The sequence below is a fragment of the Pezoporus occidentalis genome, unplaced genomic scaffold (assembly GCF_034315485.1).
Source record: "Pezoporus occidentalis ecotype Australia unplaced genomic scaffold, CSIRO_AGI_Poc_V1 ctg115, whole genome shotgun sequence".
In the NCBI taxonomy this organism is placed as follows: Eukaryota; Metazoa; Chordata; class Aves; order Psittaciformes; family Psittacidae; genus Pezoporus; species Pezoporus occidentalis.
In genome coordinates this window covers 112085-136110 of record NW_026912940.1, presented here as the reverse complement: position 1 = coordinate 136110, position 24026 = coordinate 112085, and the positions used below count along the sequence as shown (strand labels likewise).

Below are 24026 nucleotides of genomic sequence, written 5' to 3'. Positions count from 1 at the left end.
CAGGCTCCGCTGCGGCCGGAGGCCGGGGGCAAGGCCCCACGGGCGGGTAGCGGCCGCTGAAGGGGCGGCGCCCTCCGCGCGTTCGTGTACTGCGGCGCGCGGAGCTGTTTCGCCCCGCGGGGGCCGCCTTAGAGCCGCGTTGCCCCGGCGACCGGCTCGACGGGGCGGAGGCGGCCCCACCGCGGGGGCCGGCGTCGTGCGGGGCTGCTCCGGCCCCTGGTGCCGCGGCCATCGGCCCGCGCTGCCGGGGAGAGCGGCTGGGGGGCTGCGTCGCGGGACGGGGGCGGGGAGCGTCACTGCACCGCAGGGACGTCCCTCCTCCGGGCTTTGGGGGCAGAGGCGGCACCCGGCCACCGCGCCCTGCCCTGCCCCGTCGGTGAGGAGCGAGCCCTGCAGCCCGGGCGGTGCGCGGAGAGGCTTCGCCATCCCCACCCACGGTGCAGCCTACCCCATCGCCCCCGCGGGCAGGAGTGGCCAGTAAAGAAGGGAAACTCGTCTCCAAACTCCCCTCCTCCGAGGTACTATCGGCTGCACCGGGCTCCGGCGCCGGCTCCGATCCTTGTCCGCCCAGGGCAAGAGGAGAAAGTTTCCCGTCCAGAGGCTCGGCGGGGGCGAGCGGCGGCCGCTGCCGCAGTGTATGCGCTGAGGCGAGCGGCGGGCGCGCTCGGAGAGGCGCTGCGCGGTGCCTGGGCTGCTTCCTTCAGTGCTATGTGAGAGACTCGGGGAAAGCGTCGCTTGCCGAAGGCTTTAGTTGCTACATGCATCCAATAATAATCTTCTCCAAAATGGATTTTAGTCAGAGCAATTTGTTTGGATACATAGAAGACCTGCAGGAACTAACTATTATAGAGAGGCCAGTTCGAAGGAGCCTGAAGGTATACACTTCAAAATACAAGGATGATTTAAAATCCATTTGAAATTGTGCCTGATTTATTTATGGATGGCTAACTGAATAGGCAGTTTATTTTTTACAGCATCAGTATACTAAAAACTGTTTTCAGTCATTTTGGAATAAACAGTCTTGAATTCTATATAGCAGGGGCTTAATATTGTCAGTATAAGAATATTAAGAGAAAAATATACTTAGGTCTTTAGATTAATCTATATGTGACTTGTTTGTACTTTAAGTGATTAGTAGTGATAGTGTCTGACATGGAACTGTACTTGTATTACATTCCAGCTTTTCCTGGTGAAAGATTTATTTGATAGAATTTGAAATATTGCCTAGAGATTTAAGGGATTAAATTCAAATTACTCATGGAACCGTCCCTGGATATGCTGGGAAGAAGGGGTTGTTTTAAGAAGATTAAAATGATGAAATAGTAAGGCACTGTAAACTCATAATCTCTATTTCATGCTTGACAGACACCAGAAGAAATAGAAAGATTGACAGTTGATGAAGAACTCAGTGATATTGAAAGGGCTGTTTATCTACTCAGGTATTTCTTAAAATATTACTGTGAAACACTGCTGGCCATCATGCTTACATACAGCTTTTTTAGTGCTTTCCTCTTAACTCATTTTATTTTCTGTCTTTCAGTAGCAGCTCTTTTTTACTTTTTGCTATGTAAAACGTATAGGCAAGATAAAAATAGATACTGTATTCTTATTCTTTTTTTTTTTTAAATGCATAGAATAGGATAACTGTGTACATGTATAAACATTTCTGAGTTTCTGATATGGCCCTCACCAACATTGAGTTATACTTCGTCTTCTTTTCGCCTGCAGCTGATTTTGCAAGATTCCCTGTGTGTTAACATTAATAACACCAATCATTCAGTGATTTTGTATTCACTGTAAGAGAATATTCACTCCTGAACAGTTACCACAGGCTGATAACAGGGCTATTTGAGCATACTGTGTATGTCTGGGCTTTCAGAAGAGAAAACTTGAGAGATTACTTTTATAGTCCTTAGGAAATACTGTAGAAGATACTACGTTAATACTTCCCTGAGTTTTGGTTTGTCATTTTTTGTCTTCCTTCTTGTTCCTTGAAGTATTTATTTGCAGCTACTTGAACAACTTACATCTGACAGTTTAAAGATCTTTCAACTACTATGTAAGTCATCTTTGAGAGTACAAATGTTCTGAGGGATTTTGAGTTGAATATGCATTTTTAAACAATATCTAGTAATTGGAGAACCAGCTGCAGCTCCCTCTCAGTTTGCTTATTCTGCTGGTTTAAATGCTCTTCTAGTTTATGCCTGTCATCAGTGTTCAGAGCAGATATTCCCAGTACCTTAATTTTGTCTTTTGGGGGCACGTGGCATTATTTTTAGGTAAGCATTGATGCTACTTTTGATACTGAGTTTTGGAGGGGTGTTTTCTTTTTTGTTGTTGTTTCCTTGTTTTTTTAAATATTGAACTTTATTAAATAGTGGGTTTTAAAACCTGGTTTGCTAATAGTTCCTGTAATGAAAGCAGTCTGTTGACTCCAGGGAAATGCAGAGGAAATAGTTTTTGTGTGGTGCATATAATTGCAAAGGATGAATATTGGTTTGGGTTTTTACCTCCCAGCAATCAGCATAGTTGACTTCCCCTGTGTGGCAGCAAATTTCTTTGCTGTTTTCCTAATTAAAGATCATGTTTCCAGCAATATGTCTTTACTGGATCACTGCCTTGTTAAAGGGTAAAAGGTCCCATTTCATATCTTTATCTTACTAATTGCTTTTCAACCTGGCCCTTGATCTTCTCCTGACATCTTCATCTGCTTTCTCTCTACTTGAGCATCTGTTCTGGACACATTATTTTCCTTGTGGTGAAATTTTCACTTTTGCCTCTGCATTGTCCTCATTGCTGAAAGGTAGCTTCAACTCTGCTTGATAAGATTTTCATAAGTCAATCACTTGCTGTGATTGTCCAGGGATGTAAATACAATAATCCAGTGGAAGCTTTTGCTGTTCAGTAGCATATTGCTTTCCCTGTACTGAGTGAAGTATAAGCAGAGTTGAAAAGCTGCCTGTAACACAGGCAGGATCCTTTATGTGATGTACGAAGATATGTATTTTTGGCTTGTCTTGCATTTTAATATCTATTATAATAAAATAACTCTGCCTGTTCCTGTTTGACAGTAATGTCAATCTGGTCTTTTCATGCCTCATTTCCTCACACAGATGAATTATTTGCTGTCCTTTAGGTTCTCCCTGATGCGGGACTTTCCTTGATGTTATCCAGAAACACACTGCCTTTTGTAAATATCCCACTATAAAAATTGCTTTCGTGAGATTGAAATGAATTGTTAATTATGTCAGTGTTGTGCTCCATTTGGAAAGGATGATGCTACCTCCATATAATTAAATAACATGCAAGAACAATAATCGAAAGCAAATCTCACACCTTAAGTATCTACAAATAGTATCAAAATACTTAATGGTGTGTCACATTGTCTTTTAAATTGTCGTTTATGTAACCCTAACCTGCAAGGTGGCGATTTTTTAATTTACTGAGGAGAATATCTTTAGTGTTGCTTGTACAGTACAGTGGAGCTGACTGAGTGAAACCTTAGTATGATACAGCAAAGCTAATATTTACTAATTATTTTCTATGAAACTCCATGAGCAGTCCTCATATTTCAATGGCTTTGCTTCTGAACAAAAAAGCTCAACCAGTTTCTTCTCTTTTTGCATTCTCCTGTCCCTCAAAAACCTGTCCCAAATTTCTCCTCCCCACCACTGAACTTGGATACATATATGCAGAGTTATTGCATATTTAGTAGATACTTGCCTTTTCTAGAATTATGCTTTTGAAGGCCTTTACTATTGTATTCTGAAAACAACTACATTGACATCCTAGTGGGAGAGAATAGTGCAGCCTTTTATTGTCTGAGGCGTTTGGAGCCTGAATAGTGTGTGTCTGTGTGTGTGGGGTTGTTTGTTTTGAGTGTATGCTTTTTGTTTGTTTGATTAGGTTTTGATATTTTCCCCTGATTCTTGCCATACTGTGTATATGAGAATGTATCAATTTTCCACTTAGTTTCATCAGTTAGTTCTTTTTTCACCTCTTGTGTTACTTCTCATTTGTCAGTAATACTGTGGAGGTTTTTTGGCATGCTCTTTTGCTACTTGATACTGTAAAAAGTTACTTGTTTTGCTCATCTAGTATACGTTGGTATCCAAGTAATGATTATTTTGTGCTTCCACAATGTTTTGTCTGTTTGTATCTAGCCAGGATGTTTTGTCATAGATTTTGTAAGTTTCTGTTCATTGTCTTTTCTTATGTGTGACATAAATCTTCATCTGTAAATGTTCTTAGCACATGGTGAGTACATTCACACATTAACTGTGTTTGAGATCTCATTTTCATGGGGATGTGGCTTCATTTTAATTGGTTTTCTGTTGTTACCTGTCATAGTTTGGTTTTACATTCTAAAGTGCTAACTGTAATTTTGATAATCCTGACAACTTTCTCTCTCCCCCTTGCCTCATTCTTAGGGGATGACTTTGCTTTCAGTCTCCCCACTTCTTCCAGTACTATTCTTCAGGTAACTATGCAGTGAGGTAGATTGACAAGATGATCTAGCTGAAGCTGATAATCTTTAGTCAGATTAGTTTTCATCTAAATCAACTCCTTGATTTGGCTCATCATGTGAATATAGAAACAGTTGTGCAAGCAAACAGGAGGGGACCTGGTAGCTCTCCTAATGGCCAGAATCACTTTAATATGACATAAGCATGGGTGTACTTCAGCTTTAGATCATTGTTGCTCAGAGTGCTCAGTTTTAATTAGATAGTGTTGAGGAATTAGACTGAACAAGTTCTAATTTAATAAGAATGTGGTAGCAAATTGGGTCATCATTTGTTGTAATCTCAATTAACCTTGATTCTGGTTGACAAACTGGGCTTCCTTACACCAGGTTGTCAGGGGTGTTTGTGAACTTCCCATTGAAATCAAATGGCTTTAGGCACCTGAAGTGCAAGAGACAGCTGAGTGTCTAGTATCTATGTTTTTGAGCTTTGGCCTGAGTGCTTGGTGGTTACTGGAGGATCTGCCTGGAATCACCAAGGAGTTGTATTTTGACTGCATTTTGCATGTTGCTGGTGCAGCAGAAGAACAAGGAGAGCAAAATAGCTTTGTGCATCTCAGCCATGTTGATGTCAAGATTGATGGCTTATCATAAAGCCATCAGCAAATTAAGACAAGCTGCCAAACTGCACCAAAGCAACTGAAGAGTTTGCATTCCGCTTTAGGACATTGTGACCTCTACTGGCACAGTGGCAATAAGCAGCTCAGGGACAGTAATTTTTATTCCTGCTATGAACTTCTGCCTGTAGTCTTTATTTCCATGTTAGCTGACATTTGATTGATGTCATTACTGATTTTTTATTAGTCTTACTGCAGCTTGCCATTTTACGGCACACAGCCAATAGCAAAATATCTATTCTTTGACTGATGTGAACCTGTTTTGGATACAAGGATGCTTACTAAGCTGCACACTACAAGAACATTTAGTTTTCTGAGGACTTTTCTGATAGATATCCTAGGGTTTTTACATTGTTCTGTGTACTTTATTAATTTGTATTCAGCTACTTTTTGTTTGTTTGTGCCTGCTTAGTGCTAAAGCTTCCACTCCTTGACATTTCTGTCATACTCAAAATAATGGGGTAGTAATGAGTTATCAAGGTGGAAGACTGGATTCACCCTTTTGGGAGCACAGTGTACTTTAGTTTTGGAGTGCTCCTATCTCTCAGCTTAGAAAACACCACAGTCCCCGTCCAAAACACAGTTTTTGAAGACACAATAGATATTTTATCTAGATTGGACAGAATTCCAATATAAACTTAGCATGTCTTTGAACAAAAACCAAAACCAAAACTAAACCAAAACAAAACCCCAAGAAGTTGTGCTTTCGTAGTCATTCTTAATTAGCTAGGGTGTTCTCAAATTCTAAGCACCTCTTCATACAGTGTATGTTGTTAATTGTGTCAATTCCACTACTGTTTAAACCGTTAACTTTTTTCTTCCAGTTTTTAGCCTTCATCATGTTAGTCTTGGAGATTTTCTTTTCTCTACAGGTGCAGGCATCTCACCTTTGAATTTAAATGAAAGCTTTTTTTAAAATGTAACTCTGGAGCTGATCTAGCATACATATTGTGGCATTTTTTTGTGCTACGTAATTATGAGAACTGGATAGTCTATTCCATTTATAGTACTTCTGAATTTATGGTACTAATGCATACATAAGCTACTGAAAGGTCCAGCTGTCATGCTAAGCACATTGGAAAGCAATTCTTCTAACTATACTGGCAAGCTATAAATACTAACATAAACCATATTTCTTCAGTTTCTTCTCCTCCCCCCATCTTATTTTGTAAACTACATGTTAAATTTTATAAAAGTTGCATTCCTGATTCACATAGTTGAATGGTTAAGTTAGTTGCCTTGCTCTGTTGTGCAAATAAATTTACATATATGGAATTGTTTCTTTCACCTTAAGGTGAAAAGTGTACCTGTAGTCTTCTGGAATTACACTAAGTCACATACTTTTTTTTTTTTTTTCCCCACATACATTAAAATTTAAACTTGTGCAAATACTTGTGTTGATCATATTTGCTGAGTTAGAATGATAGCTGAGGAACCAGCAGGAAGATGGCAGTGCCAGTCCTCTCACCCCTCTAGTATTAGTGCAGCTTTTGCCCATGTGTCTGCACAGCACATTGAGGAATTTATCTGAGGGAAACCCCTCAGAAAATAATGGTTAGTTTTAAAACAGAACAACTAAGTGATACAGGACTTTGTGCACCTGAAAGACCTGTACCAACACAAAGGAATTGGGTAGCAGCATGGGAACTGTGCTCAGGAGTGGGTGAAATGGCTTTTAGCCTTAGCACTGTGTTTGGCTGCCTGACAGTGTTCATGGAGCTAAGGTTTCCTGATGTATCATTTCACAGTAAGGTTAAGCTGAATGAAGCTCTTCCTATAACAGAAAGAGTATGTCTTCTTTCCTTTCCTTATGTGACTGCATGTTACTGGTAAGTTATATGTGCCAGCAGTAGTCCTATAGCAGTCATGCAGGCTCAGTCAGGTTAGGGAAATAATACTAGTTTTAACAAATCTTTCAGGTGCTCACTTCCAACAAAATGTGCAACTGCATGACCGCTCATGCTACTGTAAGTGTGAGCGTGAGCGGAGAAGTCACAGGTGGTAGATGGTTCTCTCATGAATCGCAGAACAGATTTAGCTCAGGTTACTCTAATCTGGAATCTATACTTTGTATCTGTGAAGTCAAGTACTAGTTGAAATGACCAGAGTATAAAGTATCTGCTGTAGCATACTTAATGAGCCCTTTGAAATGAAATTAATTTCTGGAAGTCTTATGTGTGAGCTGCAGTGGGTGAGATCAGTAGTAGCTCTTCCTTATGCGTTGTCAAATTCTCCTCTGGAGTTGTAAAGAATGTTTCAGAGCATCTTTGGGCATGACATAATAAGGAGAAGCTAGGTAGCTGTGTGGATGCCTTTTTTAATAATAAACAGAGTTGAAAGAACCATGGGTTTTCTTAACTTATAAAAATTGTTCTGTCACCCTGAGAAAAATATATCATGCTCTCCTACAAAATATCTACATAGGAATATCCAGCTAAATATTTACAAAGTTTCTTTCTATATTACGAATCTTATACAGCATGTTACCCAGCAGGAGACTGAGTTGTTTTTTTTTGTTAGAGGAGCACTGGCATTTAATAAATAACTTTAACAGCTGCACAGTTCATTTTGAGATGGCACATAAGTAATATGTAAGTATAATAGTTTTCCTTTGTATCACCTTCCTTGGAGAGTTCCAAGTGTTTGTAACAATATTTAGCACCTGTAAGGAGTGTTTATTCTCATGCTTGCTCAATGTTACTAGTTTAGGTTTGTATCCTTTGCTCGATTTGGCAAGAGGAAGTAGTATTGCACTAGTTTATGTTAGAACCTAGAGATACATCCAGTGAAAACTGCATGAGGATATAGATGGGAAAATGTAATGATTTCTGTTAGAATATATCAAGGATACAAACTCCTCAAAGAGATAGTTCAAGCTGTTGGTTTATGGCAGTGCTCTGAGAGCAATTCCACATGATTGTGCCCTGTACTACAATGACTTGTGTTAGTAGCTAAAACAAGTATCTAGCAGATTTTCTTGGAAATTCCTTCAGGTGTTTTGAGGACTATCTTGTAGGCTTTTGGAGCCCTTCAGATGTCATGGTGTGATGCTTCCACGGCTCTGCACTCTGATTCTGCTTCATTTGTTGCTGACAGAGAAAAGCAGCAGCAGTTAGTACTGGTCCAGATACTCTTCCCCTAAAAGTAGTAGTAAACATTTCAGTTTTGTGAGTATGACAATATTACCATTACCTGTCCTAAAAATCTGAGTACTCTGAGACTCTTCAGAAGAAAGATTCTTAGTGCTGATACACCACATATCTTTACATTCAGAGCTGTGGAGATTCAGAGGAATCTCCACAAAGGCAGATAACACTATTATGCATTCATTCACATTGCTGCACTTTGTAAACTTTGCATGAAGGGGAGTTGTTTCACTGAGATGAAATTCTGATCATAATTTAAGGACTTCAGTGACTAGGACTGCAGGCTCGGGCCTGTGCCTCAACTGATAGGCTATGACAGGAATAATTTGGAATGAGACACAAAATAGCTTCATTGAGATTCAAAATTAATCCTGTTCTTTGTGGTATAGAATTCTAGAATCAACCAGGTTGGAAAAGACCTTTAAGATCGTCAAGTCCTACCTTTACCGCAGGACTGCCAAGTCCACCACTAAACCATGTCGGTGAGGGCCTCATCCACACTTTTTTTGAACGCTTCCAGGGACAAGGATTCCACCAATTCCCTGGGCAGCCTGTTCCAATACCTGATCACCCTTTCAGTGAAAAAGTTTTTCCCTAATATCCAATCTAAACCTCCCCTTGCTCAGCTTGAGGCTGTTGCCTCTTGTCCTATCACTTGTTATTACTTGAGAGAAGAGACCAGCCCGCACATCACTACAACCTCCTTTCAGGTAGCTGTAGAGAGCAGCAAGGTTCCCTCTAAGCCTTATCTTCTCCAGATTGAATAACCCCAGTTTCCTCCACCACTCCTCATCACACTTGTACTCCAGACCCTTCACCAGCTTTGTTGCCCTTTTCTGGACCTGCTCCAGCAACTCAAATGTCTCTCTTGTGGTGAGCCCAGAACCGAACACAGTATTTGAGATGCAGCCCCACCAGTGGGCTGTACAGGGGGATGATCCCTGCCCTGGCCCTGCTGGCCACACTGTTTCTCACACAGGCCAGGATGCTGTTGGCCTTCTTGGCTGCCTGGGTACAGGCTGGCTTATGTTCAGTGGCTGTCAATCAGCACTCTTGGGTCCTTTTCTTGCAGGCAGCTTTCCAGCCACTCTTCCCCAAGCCTGTAGCATTTCATGGGGTTGTTGTGGCTCAAGAGCAGGAGGACCTGGCACTTTGTCTTGTTGAACCTCATACCACTGGCCACAGCCCATTGATCCAGTCTGTGCAGATCCCTCTGCAGAGCCTTCCTACTTGTAGAACTGTTTTATTTAGCTATATTAGAGTTAACTTTAGTGGTATTAACATTTTCATCTTTGCTCCACCAGCTGGTAGTCTATAATGCCAACACTGTGGTAAAGTTACACTGGATCTTTGTCACAGGAAAGAAAGCAGGGTGTTTAATTTCATTTTTTACATCAGAAAACAGAGTTGGAATGTAAAAAGTTCTTGAGGCTAAGCAATTCAAGGAGGTCTATATTATTCATTGAGAATTTCTCCTACTTTGGTAGGAGTGTCTTATTTAATCTTTCAGGGGCAGCTTGTTGTATAAGAAAAGTTCTCTTTAGTTCTCTCTTGAAGACAAACTATAAAGGAAAGTTTAAGTGATTTCTATAGTGAGAATTTCTATTCACATAGTCTGGCAAAGCTTGTATTACAGCTAAAGAACCAACTCTAAAATGATATACAATTATAGAATCATAGAATCATAGAATAGTTAAGGTTGGAAAGGACCTTAAGATCATCTAGTTCCAACCCCCCTGCCATGGGCAGGGACACCTCACACTAAACCATTCCACTAAGGCTTTGTCCAGCCTGGCCTTGAACACCACCAGAAATGGAGCATTCACAACCTCCCTGGGCAACCTGTTCCAGTGCCTCACCACCCTAACAGGAAGAATTTCCTCCTTATAGCCAATCTAAACTTCCCCTGTTTAAGTTTGAACCCGTTACCCCTTGTCCTTTCACTACAGTCCCTAATGAAGAGTTCATCCTCAGCACCCCCATAGCCCCACTTCAGATACTGGAAGGCTGCTATAAGGTCTCCACACAGCCTTCTCTTCTCCAGGCTGAACAGCCCCAACTTTCTCTGCCTATCTTCATACAGGAGGTGCTCCAGTCCCCTGATCATCCTCGTGGCCCTTCTCTGGACTTGTTCTGACTTCGTGCCTGAGAAAGAGGTCACTTCAGATTCCAAAACTGATGCCACAAGTAGCATCTCTAGCCAAAGACAGAGTTATGTCCTCAAAAGAAGATTTTTAAAGATAGGCCAGTGATGTGAAAGTAGTAAGAATCTTTCAATTTTAAGGTGATAGTGATGGGAATCCTACGTAGCTAAGTTGTTCTTGAAACTCACACTCTCAGAAATAACATGCCACTGGCATTCTTGCCTCTTGATTCCAGTGTATAATTGCCTTCATAGAACAGGTTGTGTATGGGTCTTTCCAGTCTGAAAATAACAGAATCCTTTGCAGGCTTTGAAAATAAGTGTTCTCTAACTCTTATGGCTATCCCATTCACTGGAGTTCTTGAAGTTGCTCCTCTCTCCATGAATAACCTTGTTGGTCTAATGGAGACAATTTTTGGCAAGATGGAGTCTTTCCCATTGAGTGTTAATTCCCTGTAGCCTATCAGATAAACCCCCTGTCTAATGGAAAAAAAAAATAATCTTTTTGCTTTATGAGTCATAATCAAACAGAATGAGAAAAGAGACAAAGAACTGCTTGCAAACATCTGCTAGTTCTCTTACATTCTATCTGAAACATACTTTATTGCCTCTGGATGATACTTTTATACAAGCAGAAAAATGTACCAGTAATTTCATACCCATGGTATTATTTGAATGGACTCTTGATGATGAAGATATTCTTATTTAAATTCTATCGTTTAGCTTCTTTTGCATTCAGGTATGTTTCCGCATATTTCTTTTTGAAAAGCATTGCCCTGTGAGGGGTTAATGTTAAGGAATAAAAATATCAGCCTCTGGATATGTCCCTCCGTATCCTAGTAGCTGTTGTTTCAGGAGCAGTTTTGTTTATTCCATGTTGCGTGACTGTGGGTTATGAGAATGTGTGCAACTCTCACGTACAGATTAGCTGAGTCATTCCTTGTCAGTTGTATAGACTCACAGCAGAACCAAGGGGAATTGCTGTGCTTTACTAAACTTGTTAGCTATTGTTGGAAACGTCTTGCCCATCTACCCTTAATTACTAATAGATTTTAGATACCTACCCCTTTCCTGGCAGATTCTACAGATAGACATTACTACTTAGTCATTGTATAATTCCAAAATTGCACACCATTTGTTTACAGAAACATGCTACAGTGTGATTTTAGTCCTGGTGTTTCTCAGTCATTCCTGCTTTCCTGTTCTTCCACTCCTTAATTTACTATATTTAAGGAAGTCAGACTTGGGTTGAGTGTAAGCAGGAATAGATGAACTGACGTTAACGGAATTGCATCATTTTAAGTATATGAATCCAAGCTGAGTATAGTAACTAGGGGTCTTGTTTTACTGACTTTATCTGCTTAGAGTATCTGGGGAGGTATTTGTAGGACTTTAGGCTCTTTTTTAAACTTATGTTTTCTGTAAGCGTATCTAAATAAAGGTAACCAATTCAAAATAATGTATAATGATGAAGAAAAACTGAAACCTCAAAGAGCATAGTTTTACATTCCTTCTAATTGTTAGCGTAAGAACTGACACATAACCACTGGAATGGTTATATGAGGTGCTTTATTGCAGCGCTGGGAAGCCAGGGGCACGTGCCCAAATCTGGCTTCAACCCCGTTACATCGCGCTCGCAATTTATACACTAAAAATGTCGTCACTAATACATATTCAACACAGATTACATCATTGACTAGTACATATGCATCAAGGATTGCTACATCAGTCTATTACGACATCAGCCTCTTCTGCGCTTGCGCAGCCCCCCTCTGGTGGTCGTCCTGATGAAGTAAGGAGTCTTCCTCGGATGAAGTAAGAAGTCTTCCTCAGCTTGTTGTGTTCACTTTTCTGTTCCTTGGACATGTCCCAATCATTATGTGGACGCCAGCATTCTCTTATTTTCACTTGACTACTCCTGGTACCTTCGTGAGTTCTGCTTCGGTAGAGTTTCACAATACTCCCCTGGATCCACCCATATACCCTTCCCCATATATGGCTATGTTAATTGCTTATCATTATAGCTACCATTGTAATATTTAGTTATAAAGTAACCAAGATACACAATAGCAGAATTTCAACTTGTTCTTAATACAAAAGAAACCCTCTACTGATTAACAGATTTTCAAATATAATCATCTTTTCTCTTTGTATTATTGTTTCAATGCACAATTTCACACTAACATAATGGGAAAGAAAAAAGCCATTTATCCATTATTCTTGTCCTTATTCATTTTTCAATAATCATCAAGTTTAAGAGAATTCTTCCGGCTTTGCAGATGGCTCAATACATATCAATACAGGCATTTTTCTCATGAGTTTTTGAAGTTAAATCTTCCACTTGATTGTAGGATAAAAAATTGGATTTTTTTTTCAATTTCCCCAGGGTATCTTAAATCAGAATGATGTAATTTATTTTATTTTGTTAAAAAAAAAGCACTATAACTTTGAATAAAATTGTAGAGTTAACTCAGGGCTTTCTGTGGCAGTCTGGGAGCACGAGGAATGGTATAAGCAGAAGGTCTCGGAGCTCCTGGTTTTTTGCTTATGAAAATGGCTTTGTGTACAAACTGCCAATTATATCCCTAGTAAAAAGTCCACATTTCTTGAATGTGAATTAACTTTGGAAGTAATCAGCTTTCCCGTCCGTTGTCTATTCTTGAACAACAAAGAGCAATATTAAGCACTGGAGCCATTATTTTGTGCTAAGATTAAATGAAGTTGTTCAAAGATCCAATGCATTTCTCTTTACCAGTTGGAGAAGAGCAGGAAAGTTAGACTCAAGCTGGGTCGAAGCATTGATAACTCAATTGATATAAACAGAGCTGCACAGTAGAAGTGCTGTTGCACTCGGTACTACCGTTACATTTTGCTTGCAAAGGGTTGTGTCTGCAAAATGGAATGATTTACTGTTTACCTGTGTTGCATGAGAAGTGCAGCTCATCACCTTGTGGCCTGACATTCTAAAGCAGATTATACTTGTTTTATTTTTTTCTCTGCCCTCTGTTGCCAAGAGTGTCTTGAGGAGGATAGACTAGGGGCAGCAGGGAAATGCTTTAAAAATGCCAACTATGTTTTTGTTGTAAATGTGAATTGATTGTATTATCTCTGAATGAATAAACATGTGTAAAAGAGAAATGTGAAGGGCATCTGCTTAAATATTTGTATTTACATGGTAATACTACTTACATTGTTGGATAGGCCTGGAGATAAAATGCTGGCTTTAAAGGGAGAAACAGAAAAGATGCCATTTTCACTGCTGAAATTGTAACTGAGCTTTTTGAGGAGGACAATTTCTGTCCATATTAAATAGAAAACATGAGTCACTGCCTCATTGCTGCTTGCACCAAAATTCTTCTGTTATAAACAGTTAATCTTTCTGTAATTTCATTTAAAAGCTCCGAATTAGCATACCTATTTCTCTGCCATTTTGGGAGCTAGGAGTTATTTAGGTTATAGTCTTGAAGGCAAGATTTAGTTTTATTTTTGCTTTTTACAAATGCACCAAGTGATAACCACTGAATCAATGGAGAAAAGAATGAATGCTACTTAAAATTAAACTGCTTCTTTAATACAGGTTTTGGCCTCAAAGTATGTCTGTTTCCTTTGATTTTTATCAACATATTAGATGTATTTTAAGAGTTACTTGTAACTTCTTTTGAACTTTGCATGCCTTTGTATTACACACAAAGAAAATACTTGAGTTTGTAATAGATGATTAAGTGCATACTGGTATGGAAAAATGAACTCTTAAGGGCAGATAAACGTATTTGTGCTTTGACCACTTAAATTGTACCACGTATTTGAGAATGATGTGTTACAGAGTAGATAAAGCACTCAAATTAATACCCGGATCTTAGTTTCTTGCTTATTTATTGCCAATTCTGAAGGTTTTATATACCTTTCCAGTGCCTTATCTTTTTTTTTTTAGTGAAGAATTGGAAAGTGCCTGCTTCTGGATCTGTTGCATATAATGACCCACACCTACAAGACCCATAAGTTGAAGAAGAGTCTAAGTAGATTTTAGTACTTAATAGTTCATTTGAGGTGTTCATGACTCACTACATGCTTTTTGGTGAAGGATGCAAGTACTAAGTATATTTTCTTTATTCTATAGCTCCTGCTTTTTGAGATTAACATACAGATGATTGATGTTATTTTTCCCCAAATGCTATTCCTTCCCTTGCAAGTGCATACAGCTTATTTTCCTTTTCTTTGCTTTCATCCCTATAACTGAGGGTTTACTTTAAGATCATTATCCTCTCCTGGAAGAGACTATACACTGAATACCAGCTGAGATGGTTTGTGACACCTGTAAATACTGTTGTCCCTGTGATACTTGTACAGAACTTTGGGGTTCTGGTTGCACTGCAGTAGCATTGATATTCTAAGGACTGTGTGCTGTTTTTAAGGTAAATTATACCTGTAGATATCCATTAGAATGGATGCCATGTCAGATAGGTAATAAAAGTAGCATTAATATATTTTGATAATATTTCACAATGAGTTTAAACTGAAAATTTACTGTCCCACAACTTTTAGTAATCTGTTAATTCTGTTCATTTTCAGTAACAAACAAACTGAAGTGGGACTGAGGGGAAGTGGTGTGCAAATGGTATCATACCAGCGATTGCCTTTTACTGTATTTTTTTCTTTTTCCATGTTACTTTTGCTTGCGTAGAAGGCTATTGATACTAACATAGCAAACAGATAAACTAGATAATCTGGTGGTTGACACTGGTGTGCTATGAAGGATCTATGCAGTGGAACATATTTGACACACATTCAAAGGGAAGAGATATTATTTTCTTCCAGAGATGATCTGAACTAATTTTAGCAAATGTGGGTGGAATTACTGGTAAATGCTTTATTTATTCTTTCCATTGCAGAATGTCAAAGTCTTTGGGGGATAATTATACCATTAGAAATAAGTTAAAATATGAGTATGTGAGTTAAAAAACAATCTAACAAAAAGCTATTTAAGATCACTGTAGTGATTTGGAAAGCAGGGAACATTATTTGGATTGTAATTACCTAAACCTAGTTGGGTAGGCTGAAGATTCTGGTGGTGTGCTCATAATGGTTTTAACAGGAATATGGATGAATTATGTGTATAAGTAATACTAATTACTATCTATTTTTTAAAATTATTCTACCAGAGAACTGGAAATTTGCAAGACTTCTGTCATCACTTCAATTTGTTTATTATGTTAATTGCATTGTCTGGTTTGATTATCTGTCCGCTCCAAGCTGTATGCTGTCAAAGAAACAAATCTCATATATTTCTGAGAGACATGACTCTGACTCTTTCCTCATTTTAATTAAGTAGCTGAATTTCATCCTACTTCCTAAAGTGAACATGAATCAAGTAAAACACTTTTTTGTTTGGCAGAAAGTGAATCAGCAACAACTTGGAGTTGTAATTTTTAGTTATTTGCATGTTTATCTCAGAAGGCTGCCTTTGATCTATGGTTGCTTCTGACAGATGAGAAAGCAACACTAGAGTTAGTTCTTTGAGATTGTATTTCTGATGCATGTAACTGCATCAGTTTGAAGTAATGTCCAATACTACTTGAAAATATTTAAATAATGAATAGAAGGCAAACAAGTAAAGCTTTCCACTACTGAGCTGTGTAAAAGGTGGCTTATATGAGGAGTAAGTTCACAGTTTTGTGTTCATTTTCTAATTATTTTTTTCTTTTGAGTCACCAGGCCCTTAGAGTATGACAGCAATAATTTGGTAGAAATCTAGTATTAACTAAAGTAATTATGATATCACAGTCAGATTTCCTTGGCTGGGAAAAAAGAACTGCTTCTACAGCTAGAGCAAATTTTTTAGACTTTTGAGTCCGTTTGCTAAAGGAGAGATTGAAATATACAAACATAGCTTTCTGGATCAAGAACCTTTAAATATTTCTGAGAATATTCTTATCAGTTCCACAACTATTAGAGTTGCTATGAATCCCCCCCCTCCCCCCCAAACAACCAAGAATTGATACAAGATGAAGTATGTTATGGTAAGAGAGTTTGAGAATGCATGATTGAAAGACATAGATAAGTAATAAAGTAGGAGCTTTTGGATCTGTTGTTTATAATGCCCCATGCTTAGACCCATGAGTTGAAGAAGACTCTAAGCAGATTTTTAGTACTTGTTAGGTCATTTGAAGTGTTCATGTCTTTCATGCCACAAACCGTACCACATCTCTGTGGGTGAAATATACTGGTACAGTAAATAAGACTGGAGAATGAAAAGAGATCCGATGTCTAAATTACACTGTAAGATAAATTTAGGTCAGCAGAAGTAATTTACCCTTCTAGAATTTTGTTGGCATCTGTGATTCTTTTTTTTTTCTCACTTTCTGTGTAGAAAAATTACTGTGTAGAAGAGTGTACTTTTTCAGAAGACTTCTTATATCATATAATGAATGCATGCTGTGAAATGACAAATCTTGTTAAAAGTGAAAATTAGAATTTCAGGGCCAGTGAATAAAGACTGGGCAGAAAAGAAAATAGCTACTGGCTCATTTGTGTTATGTTACCCAGAAATTGGAAACTGCGTTATTTTGATGTTGGAGTGAAAAGACTGGTTTTACTCCTAAAATTTTCACTCTTGATGTTGGAGTGAAAAGACTTGTTTTACTCCTAAAATTTTCATTCTTGATGTTGGAGTGAAAAGACTTGTTTTACTCCTGTCATGGTTTAAACCCAGTCAGGCAACCTGTTCACTCACTCCCCCCTTTCTTTCCCTCCCCCTACTACTGGAGGGACGGAGAGGAGAATCGAAAAGAATGCAACTCCCACAGGTTGAGATAAGAACGGTTTAGTAACTAAGGTATAACACAAACCACTACTGCTGCCACCAATAATAACTATGATAAAGGAAATAACAAGGGAAGAGAATACAACACCTCACCACCAGCCGACCGATAACTCGCCCCCCAAGCCCGACCAAGCTCGGACCCATACCTCCTCCAACCCTGCAGTCTCCCAGCCCTTCTGGCTAACTCTCCGTTACATCCCGGGCATGACGTGCTGTGGTATGGAATATCTCTTTGGTCAGGTGTCCTGTCTCTGCTTCCTCCTGGCTTCCCCTCCTCCCTGGCAGAGCATGAGGCTCAGAAAGGCCTTGGCCAGACCAAAACATCAGGCCGAAAGTCAAAACACTGCACTGCACCAGCTACCAAGGAGGAGAAAAATGACTGCTACCGCTGAACCCAGGACACTCCTAAAACTTTCATTCTTGATGTCGGAGTAAAAAGACTGGTTTTACTCCTAAAAGACCATGCAAAATGCAGTATGTTTTATACATCCTCTAAGGAAGAGGAAAAACTTATCTTCTGGGAAACAGTAATCTTGATACAAGGGTAATATTTGAGAGGAAAAATATGTTCCTTTGAGGCACTTTTTACATTCTTGAAACTTTTATTAAAATTCAACAGGGAAAAGATTCATGTTTCTTCATAGTAACTATTGTCTAAACTCACAGAAACTGATGATATTAGGAAGAATGAAGTGATTGTGTCATTATAGTACATTTGGTTTGTCTCAGGAACAGAAAGGAGTATTTGTTTAAGTTAGACACCCTTTCTTTCTTTGACAGTTCAGCAAGCAAACAGAAATAAGAAACGTCAGTTGGCCAAACTGATCCTGGTAAACAAGGTTACTATGAATACAAAACTACTGTGCAGCTAAATCTTTGTTTTCCATTCTTACTTTAATTGCACTGGAAGTTTCATTTGTATTGGTGCATGATCAGATATGCACCAGAAGCAGATTAATTTCTTCTTTTTAAATATGTAGATCATGTAGATTTTATTCAGATGTGCTGTAAAATCACCATGGGCACATATATCTGAAGTGGAAGATCAGGATGAGAAACTGGTTTTGAAAATTAGATTTTAATAGAAGGGGTACAACGTCAATTGCAAAGGGATGTTCATACTGTGATATTATCAGGACTTCTGACTTCTTGAAAATGGATATTAATCACATGCTACATTTTCAGATTCATTTTCTTCTGTCTTGTTTTCAGCAAAATTATAGCAGCCTGAAAGTAAAATTTCTTCTCTTTATTTGCTCTGGCTAGACAAGTAACAAAGGAAGGGACAGAAGAGCTAAAAGACAAAGCTCTTAATGCTACTTTGGCTCCATCACAGTCTTGGCCTTAGTTATAGTCTGGTTTATATCTCTAGTCTAGAAACTTACCTATTATCATAAATGTCATGTACTTGAAGGCTTGCATATATAAATGTTATACAGTGCATTAGTTCATAGATAAAAAGGACATTAGCTTCTAGGACAATTTAAATTGGTTCTGATGTTGTTACATATGCTCCTGGCTAAGTGTGGTCTTCAAAAGGTGTTCTGACAGTGAAGAAATTACTCCATATTGTTTAGGAGCCCCAATATTGTATTTGAATGCATGAGATTAGTTATAGTGTATTAAAGAGTTAATATGGTACATAGATCTGTAATTATGGGTATATGCATGTCTAAATGAGTAATCCTTTTAAAATTCTTGTACTAGCTTTCTTTGAGAAAGAAACCTCTTTTTTTTTTTTTTTTTAGCAGTTACTGTGCAATGCCAGAACTGTAAGCAGTTTGATCCATCAGATATCTGATTAAAAAAAATTATCCTAAATATCTTGTGTATCTTTACAGTTTCAAATCCTAGGAAAAATTATCAAGTAAAGCATTGTTTTGATTTCAGTTACTTTCATCTACAAAACCTCCCTTGTAATATATAGCTTCAAGGCTATGTTAATATTTGCACAGCTCAAGCTTCTCAGGCTTTGTTTAACTGAGACTCTTATAGGAAGTTATTTTAATGAAGTGACAGAGCCTTCCATGGGGCTGGGTCTGTTTATAATATACTTACAACAATATATGTCAAATAGATGTTCAAACAGTCCTGTTATATAATTTGTTTACAGAAGTATAAATGTAAGCATACATAACACAAATAAAAAGAAAGTAACTGTTTTATACCAGTGTTAAGAAAGGGTTATACTTTTAGAGAAAATACCAGATTTTATCTTATCAAAGGAGTATTCACCTTAAAATAAAATGAAAATTAGTCTTAAAATCACACATATTTGTTATTTCAAGACACTTTTTTACTTTCTGGTGTTTGTTCCTGTCATGGTTGAACCTAGGACAGTTACCTTTTTTGTTAGAGAAACCCCTGAAATTATGCAAAGACAAAGTTAAAAAGAAAACTTGTAAAACTGTTAGTTTTTACTGAACAAGAATAGTATGTAGAAAGCAGTTCTATAAATTTAAGTCTGTGTCTACCCATCTGTATAGCAAAGATTGCTATGTAAAAATCTTTACGATGAAATGAAGAAAGTTCTCTGAGGAAGTCTTACGGGACAAGCACTTTTATGTTATTGACAGAAATATTTATCTGGATTTCTAGTTTGCCTTGGCAACCAGTATATTGTACAGGACAAGAGAAATCCTGGAAGGAGAATTGATATTGAATCTTTCTGAATAGGCTAAATCCTGTCAGATACTGACCTTTCTTACAAATAGGAAATTGAGTTTAGAATTTATGAATCACGGGCAAAGAATAGTTTAAGTGGTTAGAGGCCTCTGGAGGTTATTTGGTCCAATGCCCTGCTCAAAGCAGGGCAAACTTCCAAGCCTAATGTAATTTAGTGTTAGATCAGGTTGCTGAAGACATTGTCAGAGGAGCTTTGAACATCTCCAAGGTTTCCCCAACCTCTGAAACCCTTTTCAGTGTTTGATAGTGCTCTTTGTGAATTTATTGTAATACCTAATTAGTTATTGACTACCTTATTCAATTTTTATCTTGTTATTCTAATCCCTCATTTACTGAAGTTGGTAAATTTTTACTTTTTTTTTTTCCAACAAATTTAGGCCAACAGAGAACGTTTTGTCATCTTGCACTGAAAATAATGTCATTTATGGGCGGTTGAGTTAACATCATAATCCCCTGCAGCCATCCATCAGAACTACTTGGTCTGTAAAACTAAGTTACACAAAGCACAGATTTCCATGGTTGATTCAAGAATTGCTATTTAGCAAATTATTTTTTGGTGAACTGATAGTTAGCCACACTTTAAAGAAAAGTCAGTTCATGAACACAGTGCTTTTATTTAGAGTTGTACTTTAACTGTAGGGTAAACATTGTACTTCAATCTTTTTTCCAATGCAACATTCTGCTCCTGTTTTTGTATTTTTCAGGCTAGTGCAAATAGAGTAGAGAGATATGTAAATCTATCTTCTTTTTCAGACTCCTTGGTGGTAATATTCTCTTTGGGAACATTCAGTGACTAGTCTTTCTTCATGCCATAGAAGGAGCTGTAGTCCTTCATTCCCTTTCCAGATACAAATGCTCCTAATTGAGTACCCAGGGACTTTTAATTTTTTTTTAATTCTGATTTTGCAGAATCTGATTTTTAGAATACTTTTAAAATTAAACTTACATTGAATTTTTAAGCATATATTTTCAAGTCGGTAGTTGTTCTAAATACAAGAAATCTTATTGTCAGCCCTGAGCTTGCTGGAAGTTTGCAAACCTGGAAATACCTGTCCTGAACACAATCATAGTATAGTTTCACAGTTTCACAGTATTCTAGAGATTGGAAGGGACCTCAAAAGGTCATCTAGTCCAATCCCCCTGCCGGAGCAGGAACACCTAGAAAATGTTACACAGGAATGTGTCCAGGTGGGTTTTGAATGTCTCCAGGGAAGGAGACTCCACAACCTCCCTGGGCAGCCTGTTCCAGTGTTCTGTCACCCTCACTGAGAAGAAGTTTCTTCTCAAGTTTAAGTGGAACCTCTTGTGTTCCAGTTTGTACCCATTACCCCTTGTCCTATCATTGTTTGCCTCTGAGTAGAGCCTGGCTCCATCCTCGTGACACTCCCCCTTTATATATTTATATACACTAATAAGGTCACCCCTCAGTCTCCTCTTCTCTAAACTGTAGAGACCCAGCTCCCTCAGTCTTTCCTCATAAGGGAGATGCTCCACTCCCTTAATCATCTTCGTTGCCCTGCGCTGGACTCTCTCCAGCAGGTCCCTGTCCTTCTTGAACTGAGGGGCCCAGAACTGGACACAATATTCCAGATGCGGTCTCACCAGGGCAGAGTAGAGGGGAAGGAGGACCTCTCCCGATCTACTCTATAGTTGTGGGAAGGGACCTCTGGAGATCATCTAGCTCGCCTCCCTGCTCCAAGCAGTGCCTATTACAGCAATGTATTCACCTGTCGTTGCCACAGGGATGCATTGCTGGCTTCTGGTCAGCTTGGTATTCACTGGGACCTTCATGTTCTTTCCTGCTAAGTTATTTTCCAGTTGGCTGGCCCCCAGCCTGTGCTGATGCATGGAGTTATTCCTTCTCAGCTGCAGGACTTGTATTTCCCACCACTGACCTTTGTAAGAGCCCTCTTTGTTTCACCAGCTACTTGAGGCATCACAGCCATCTGGTCTATCAGCCCTTCAACCGGGTTTTGTGTCATCTGCATACTATCTGAGGGTGCACTCTGTACCATCACCCAGGTCATAAATGAAAACATTGAACAGTATTGCCTGCAGTGTAGACCCTGAGGTAAACCACTCATGGCTGGCTTCCAGCTGGCAGCCTTGCCACTGATCACAAATGTTTAAGCTCAATAGTTCAGCCAGTTTTCAGTCCACATCACTTTCCTAGTTTAACTAGTTTGTCCTACATTGCTTTATCTATGAGAATATTATGGGGCACAGTGTCAAAAGCCTTGCTAAAATAAATTAAGCCACTTCCACCATCCAAACTAGTCATTTCATTGTAGAAGCCTGTCAAGTTGGTTGGTCAGGCATGTTTTCCCCTTCACAAATCCAGGCTGATGACTCCCAGTCACTTTTTGTCATTTGTATGTTTGTAAATGATTTCTAGGAGGATTTGTTACAGTCTCAAGGCACTCCCAAATACAATACAGACTTCATTTTGTGAGGGTAGAAAAAAGTAAAACTAAATGCAGGGGCTAGAGGGAGAGACTTACTGCTACGCTTACATTTGAGAAGGACCAGTTCTTCAATGAGCTGTGTAGTTAGACCAGCTCTGGTGCTGCTGGCTGACAGTGAGCAATTGGTGTTACAGAGGCAGTTAAGTGGTAGGACAGAAGCATTCAAGCATGAGAGCTTCCCCTCTGGTTGAGGTTTCCCAGTATTGTAAAGTCACTGGGATCTCCTGTAGGATGAACTCAGAAGATGACTCCTGAAGTTTTATATTTAAATGTTATTATCTATATGCATTTTGCTAGCATAAAAGAGGTTGAGCAAAATTGCTTCTAAGTATAGGGCTCTGTTGAGTTCTTCTATAGTTAGCGCAGTTAATAAAGGAATAGCATCTTCATTACACTGAGCTTACTGTGGCTCTAAAGAAAAGATTAAGCATTTAATACATTTATTATTACAAAATTGTCTAAATTTGAGCATCTAGCAATAATTCACTATAATCCTGAATTATTTAATATTTAAAGAAAATCTATGGTGCAGCTCCTTTGGTAGATATAGAACAAAAATAAAAAGCAGTTGGAAAATTACAGGCTGTGTAGGTGTTGAAATGCCTCCTGCTTCACTTTCTTAATTGGCAGCAAGCCAGATACTAAGCATTTCTGATTTAAAGCGAGATGCTCCCCTTTGCTTTACATTTCTGGTGGATAAAGGTTGCATTTTGTTTGCGGTTTTTAGCAGTTAGGATTTATTTTCAGTTACATAGCCTCTGCAAGTTACCTTGAACTTTTGCATTATTGCTGGGTAATACAAATATAGGCATCTTTTCCTTGCAAATTGTGTCATAAGAAGTTGTGGATCTCATCCACATCGTGAGCCTTTTTACTCTGGGAGCTTTAGATTTCTCAGTTTTACTTTAAAGCTTTGCTGGAATTAGTATGTGATACTCGGGGAAATCTGCTATAAACATGAAAGGCTTTAATATTCATGACTCTAAATTAGGTAATAAAATGGGTTTGAATAATGCAAAAATATTGGAAGCTGTAAATAGATCAGTTATTAATCATTGATTAAATCCATTTTCAGTAGTTGTCAGAATACCGTCCTTTCACTGAGTTTAGATGTTACTGGGAGATGTGTTTTTGTTGAGAGCTCGTAGATATTTATCAAATAAGATTGAAGGGTTGCTAATATTAAGATCAGTCTGAAAAGCTGTACTTTCATCCATTATTGCTGTTTTGAATGGCATTAAAAAGGGCTTTGGTGTAGCTTTGTCCTGTCAAAACTTGTCAACTTTCTTGTGTTTACAGACAACAGTTAAAAATGTGGAGGGGTGTATATAGTAACCAGCCAGAACATTGGTTCCTAACATCTCTTCAGAATCATAGAATGGTTAGGGTTGGAAAAGACCTTAAGATCATCTAATTCTGACCCCCCTGCCATGGGCAGGGACATCTTCCACTAGAGCATGTTGCTCAAGGCCCTATCCAATATGGTCTTCACATCACCTTAATTTTACATCAGTAGCAGTCATAATCTATAATTTCAGTTGATCTTCTGGAAGGCATGAATGTTTTGGGTGATGTAGAGCATTAATGGAATGCTGCAGAAAGGCCTTGCATCTTAACTGTGAATTCCC

General features: G+C 38.7%; 1 protein-coding gene across 14 annotated transcripts in view; it reads left to right on the top strand.

The window, feature by feature from the left end:
• Positions 1-449: 449 nt before the first annotated feature.
• PPP4R4 (protein phosphatase 4 regulatory subunit 4) overlaps positions 450-24026 on the top strand; it is an 84198-nt gene continuing 60621 nt past the window's right edge. For 8 of the 14 annotated variants that reach the window (XR_009968284.1, XR_009968281.1, XM_062637478.1 and 5 more), the window contains exons 1-2: positions 452-875; positions 1366-1439. Coding sequence is in view for 10 of the 14 variants with exons in the window: in XM_062637478.1 (XP_062493462.1) it covers positions 759-875; positions 1366-1439 (191 nt within the window). In the remaining 4 variants the exon portion in view is untranslated. Of the gene's footprint in view, positions 876-1365; positions 1440-14664; positions 14841-24026 lie in introns of those variants that run through there. The other 6 variants (XM_062637528.1, XM_062637518.1, XM_062637498.1 and 3 more) reach the window with 4 other exon arrangements.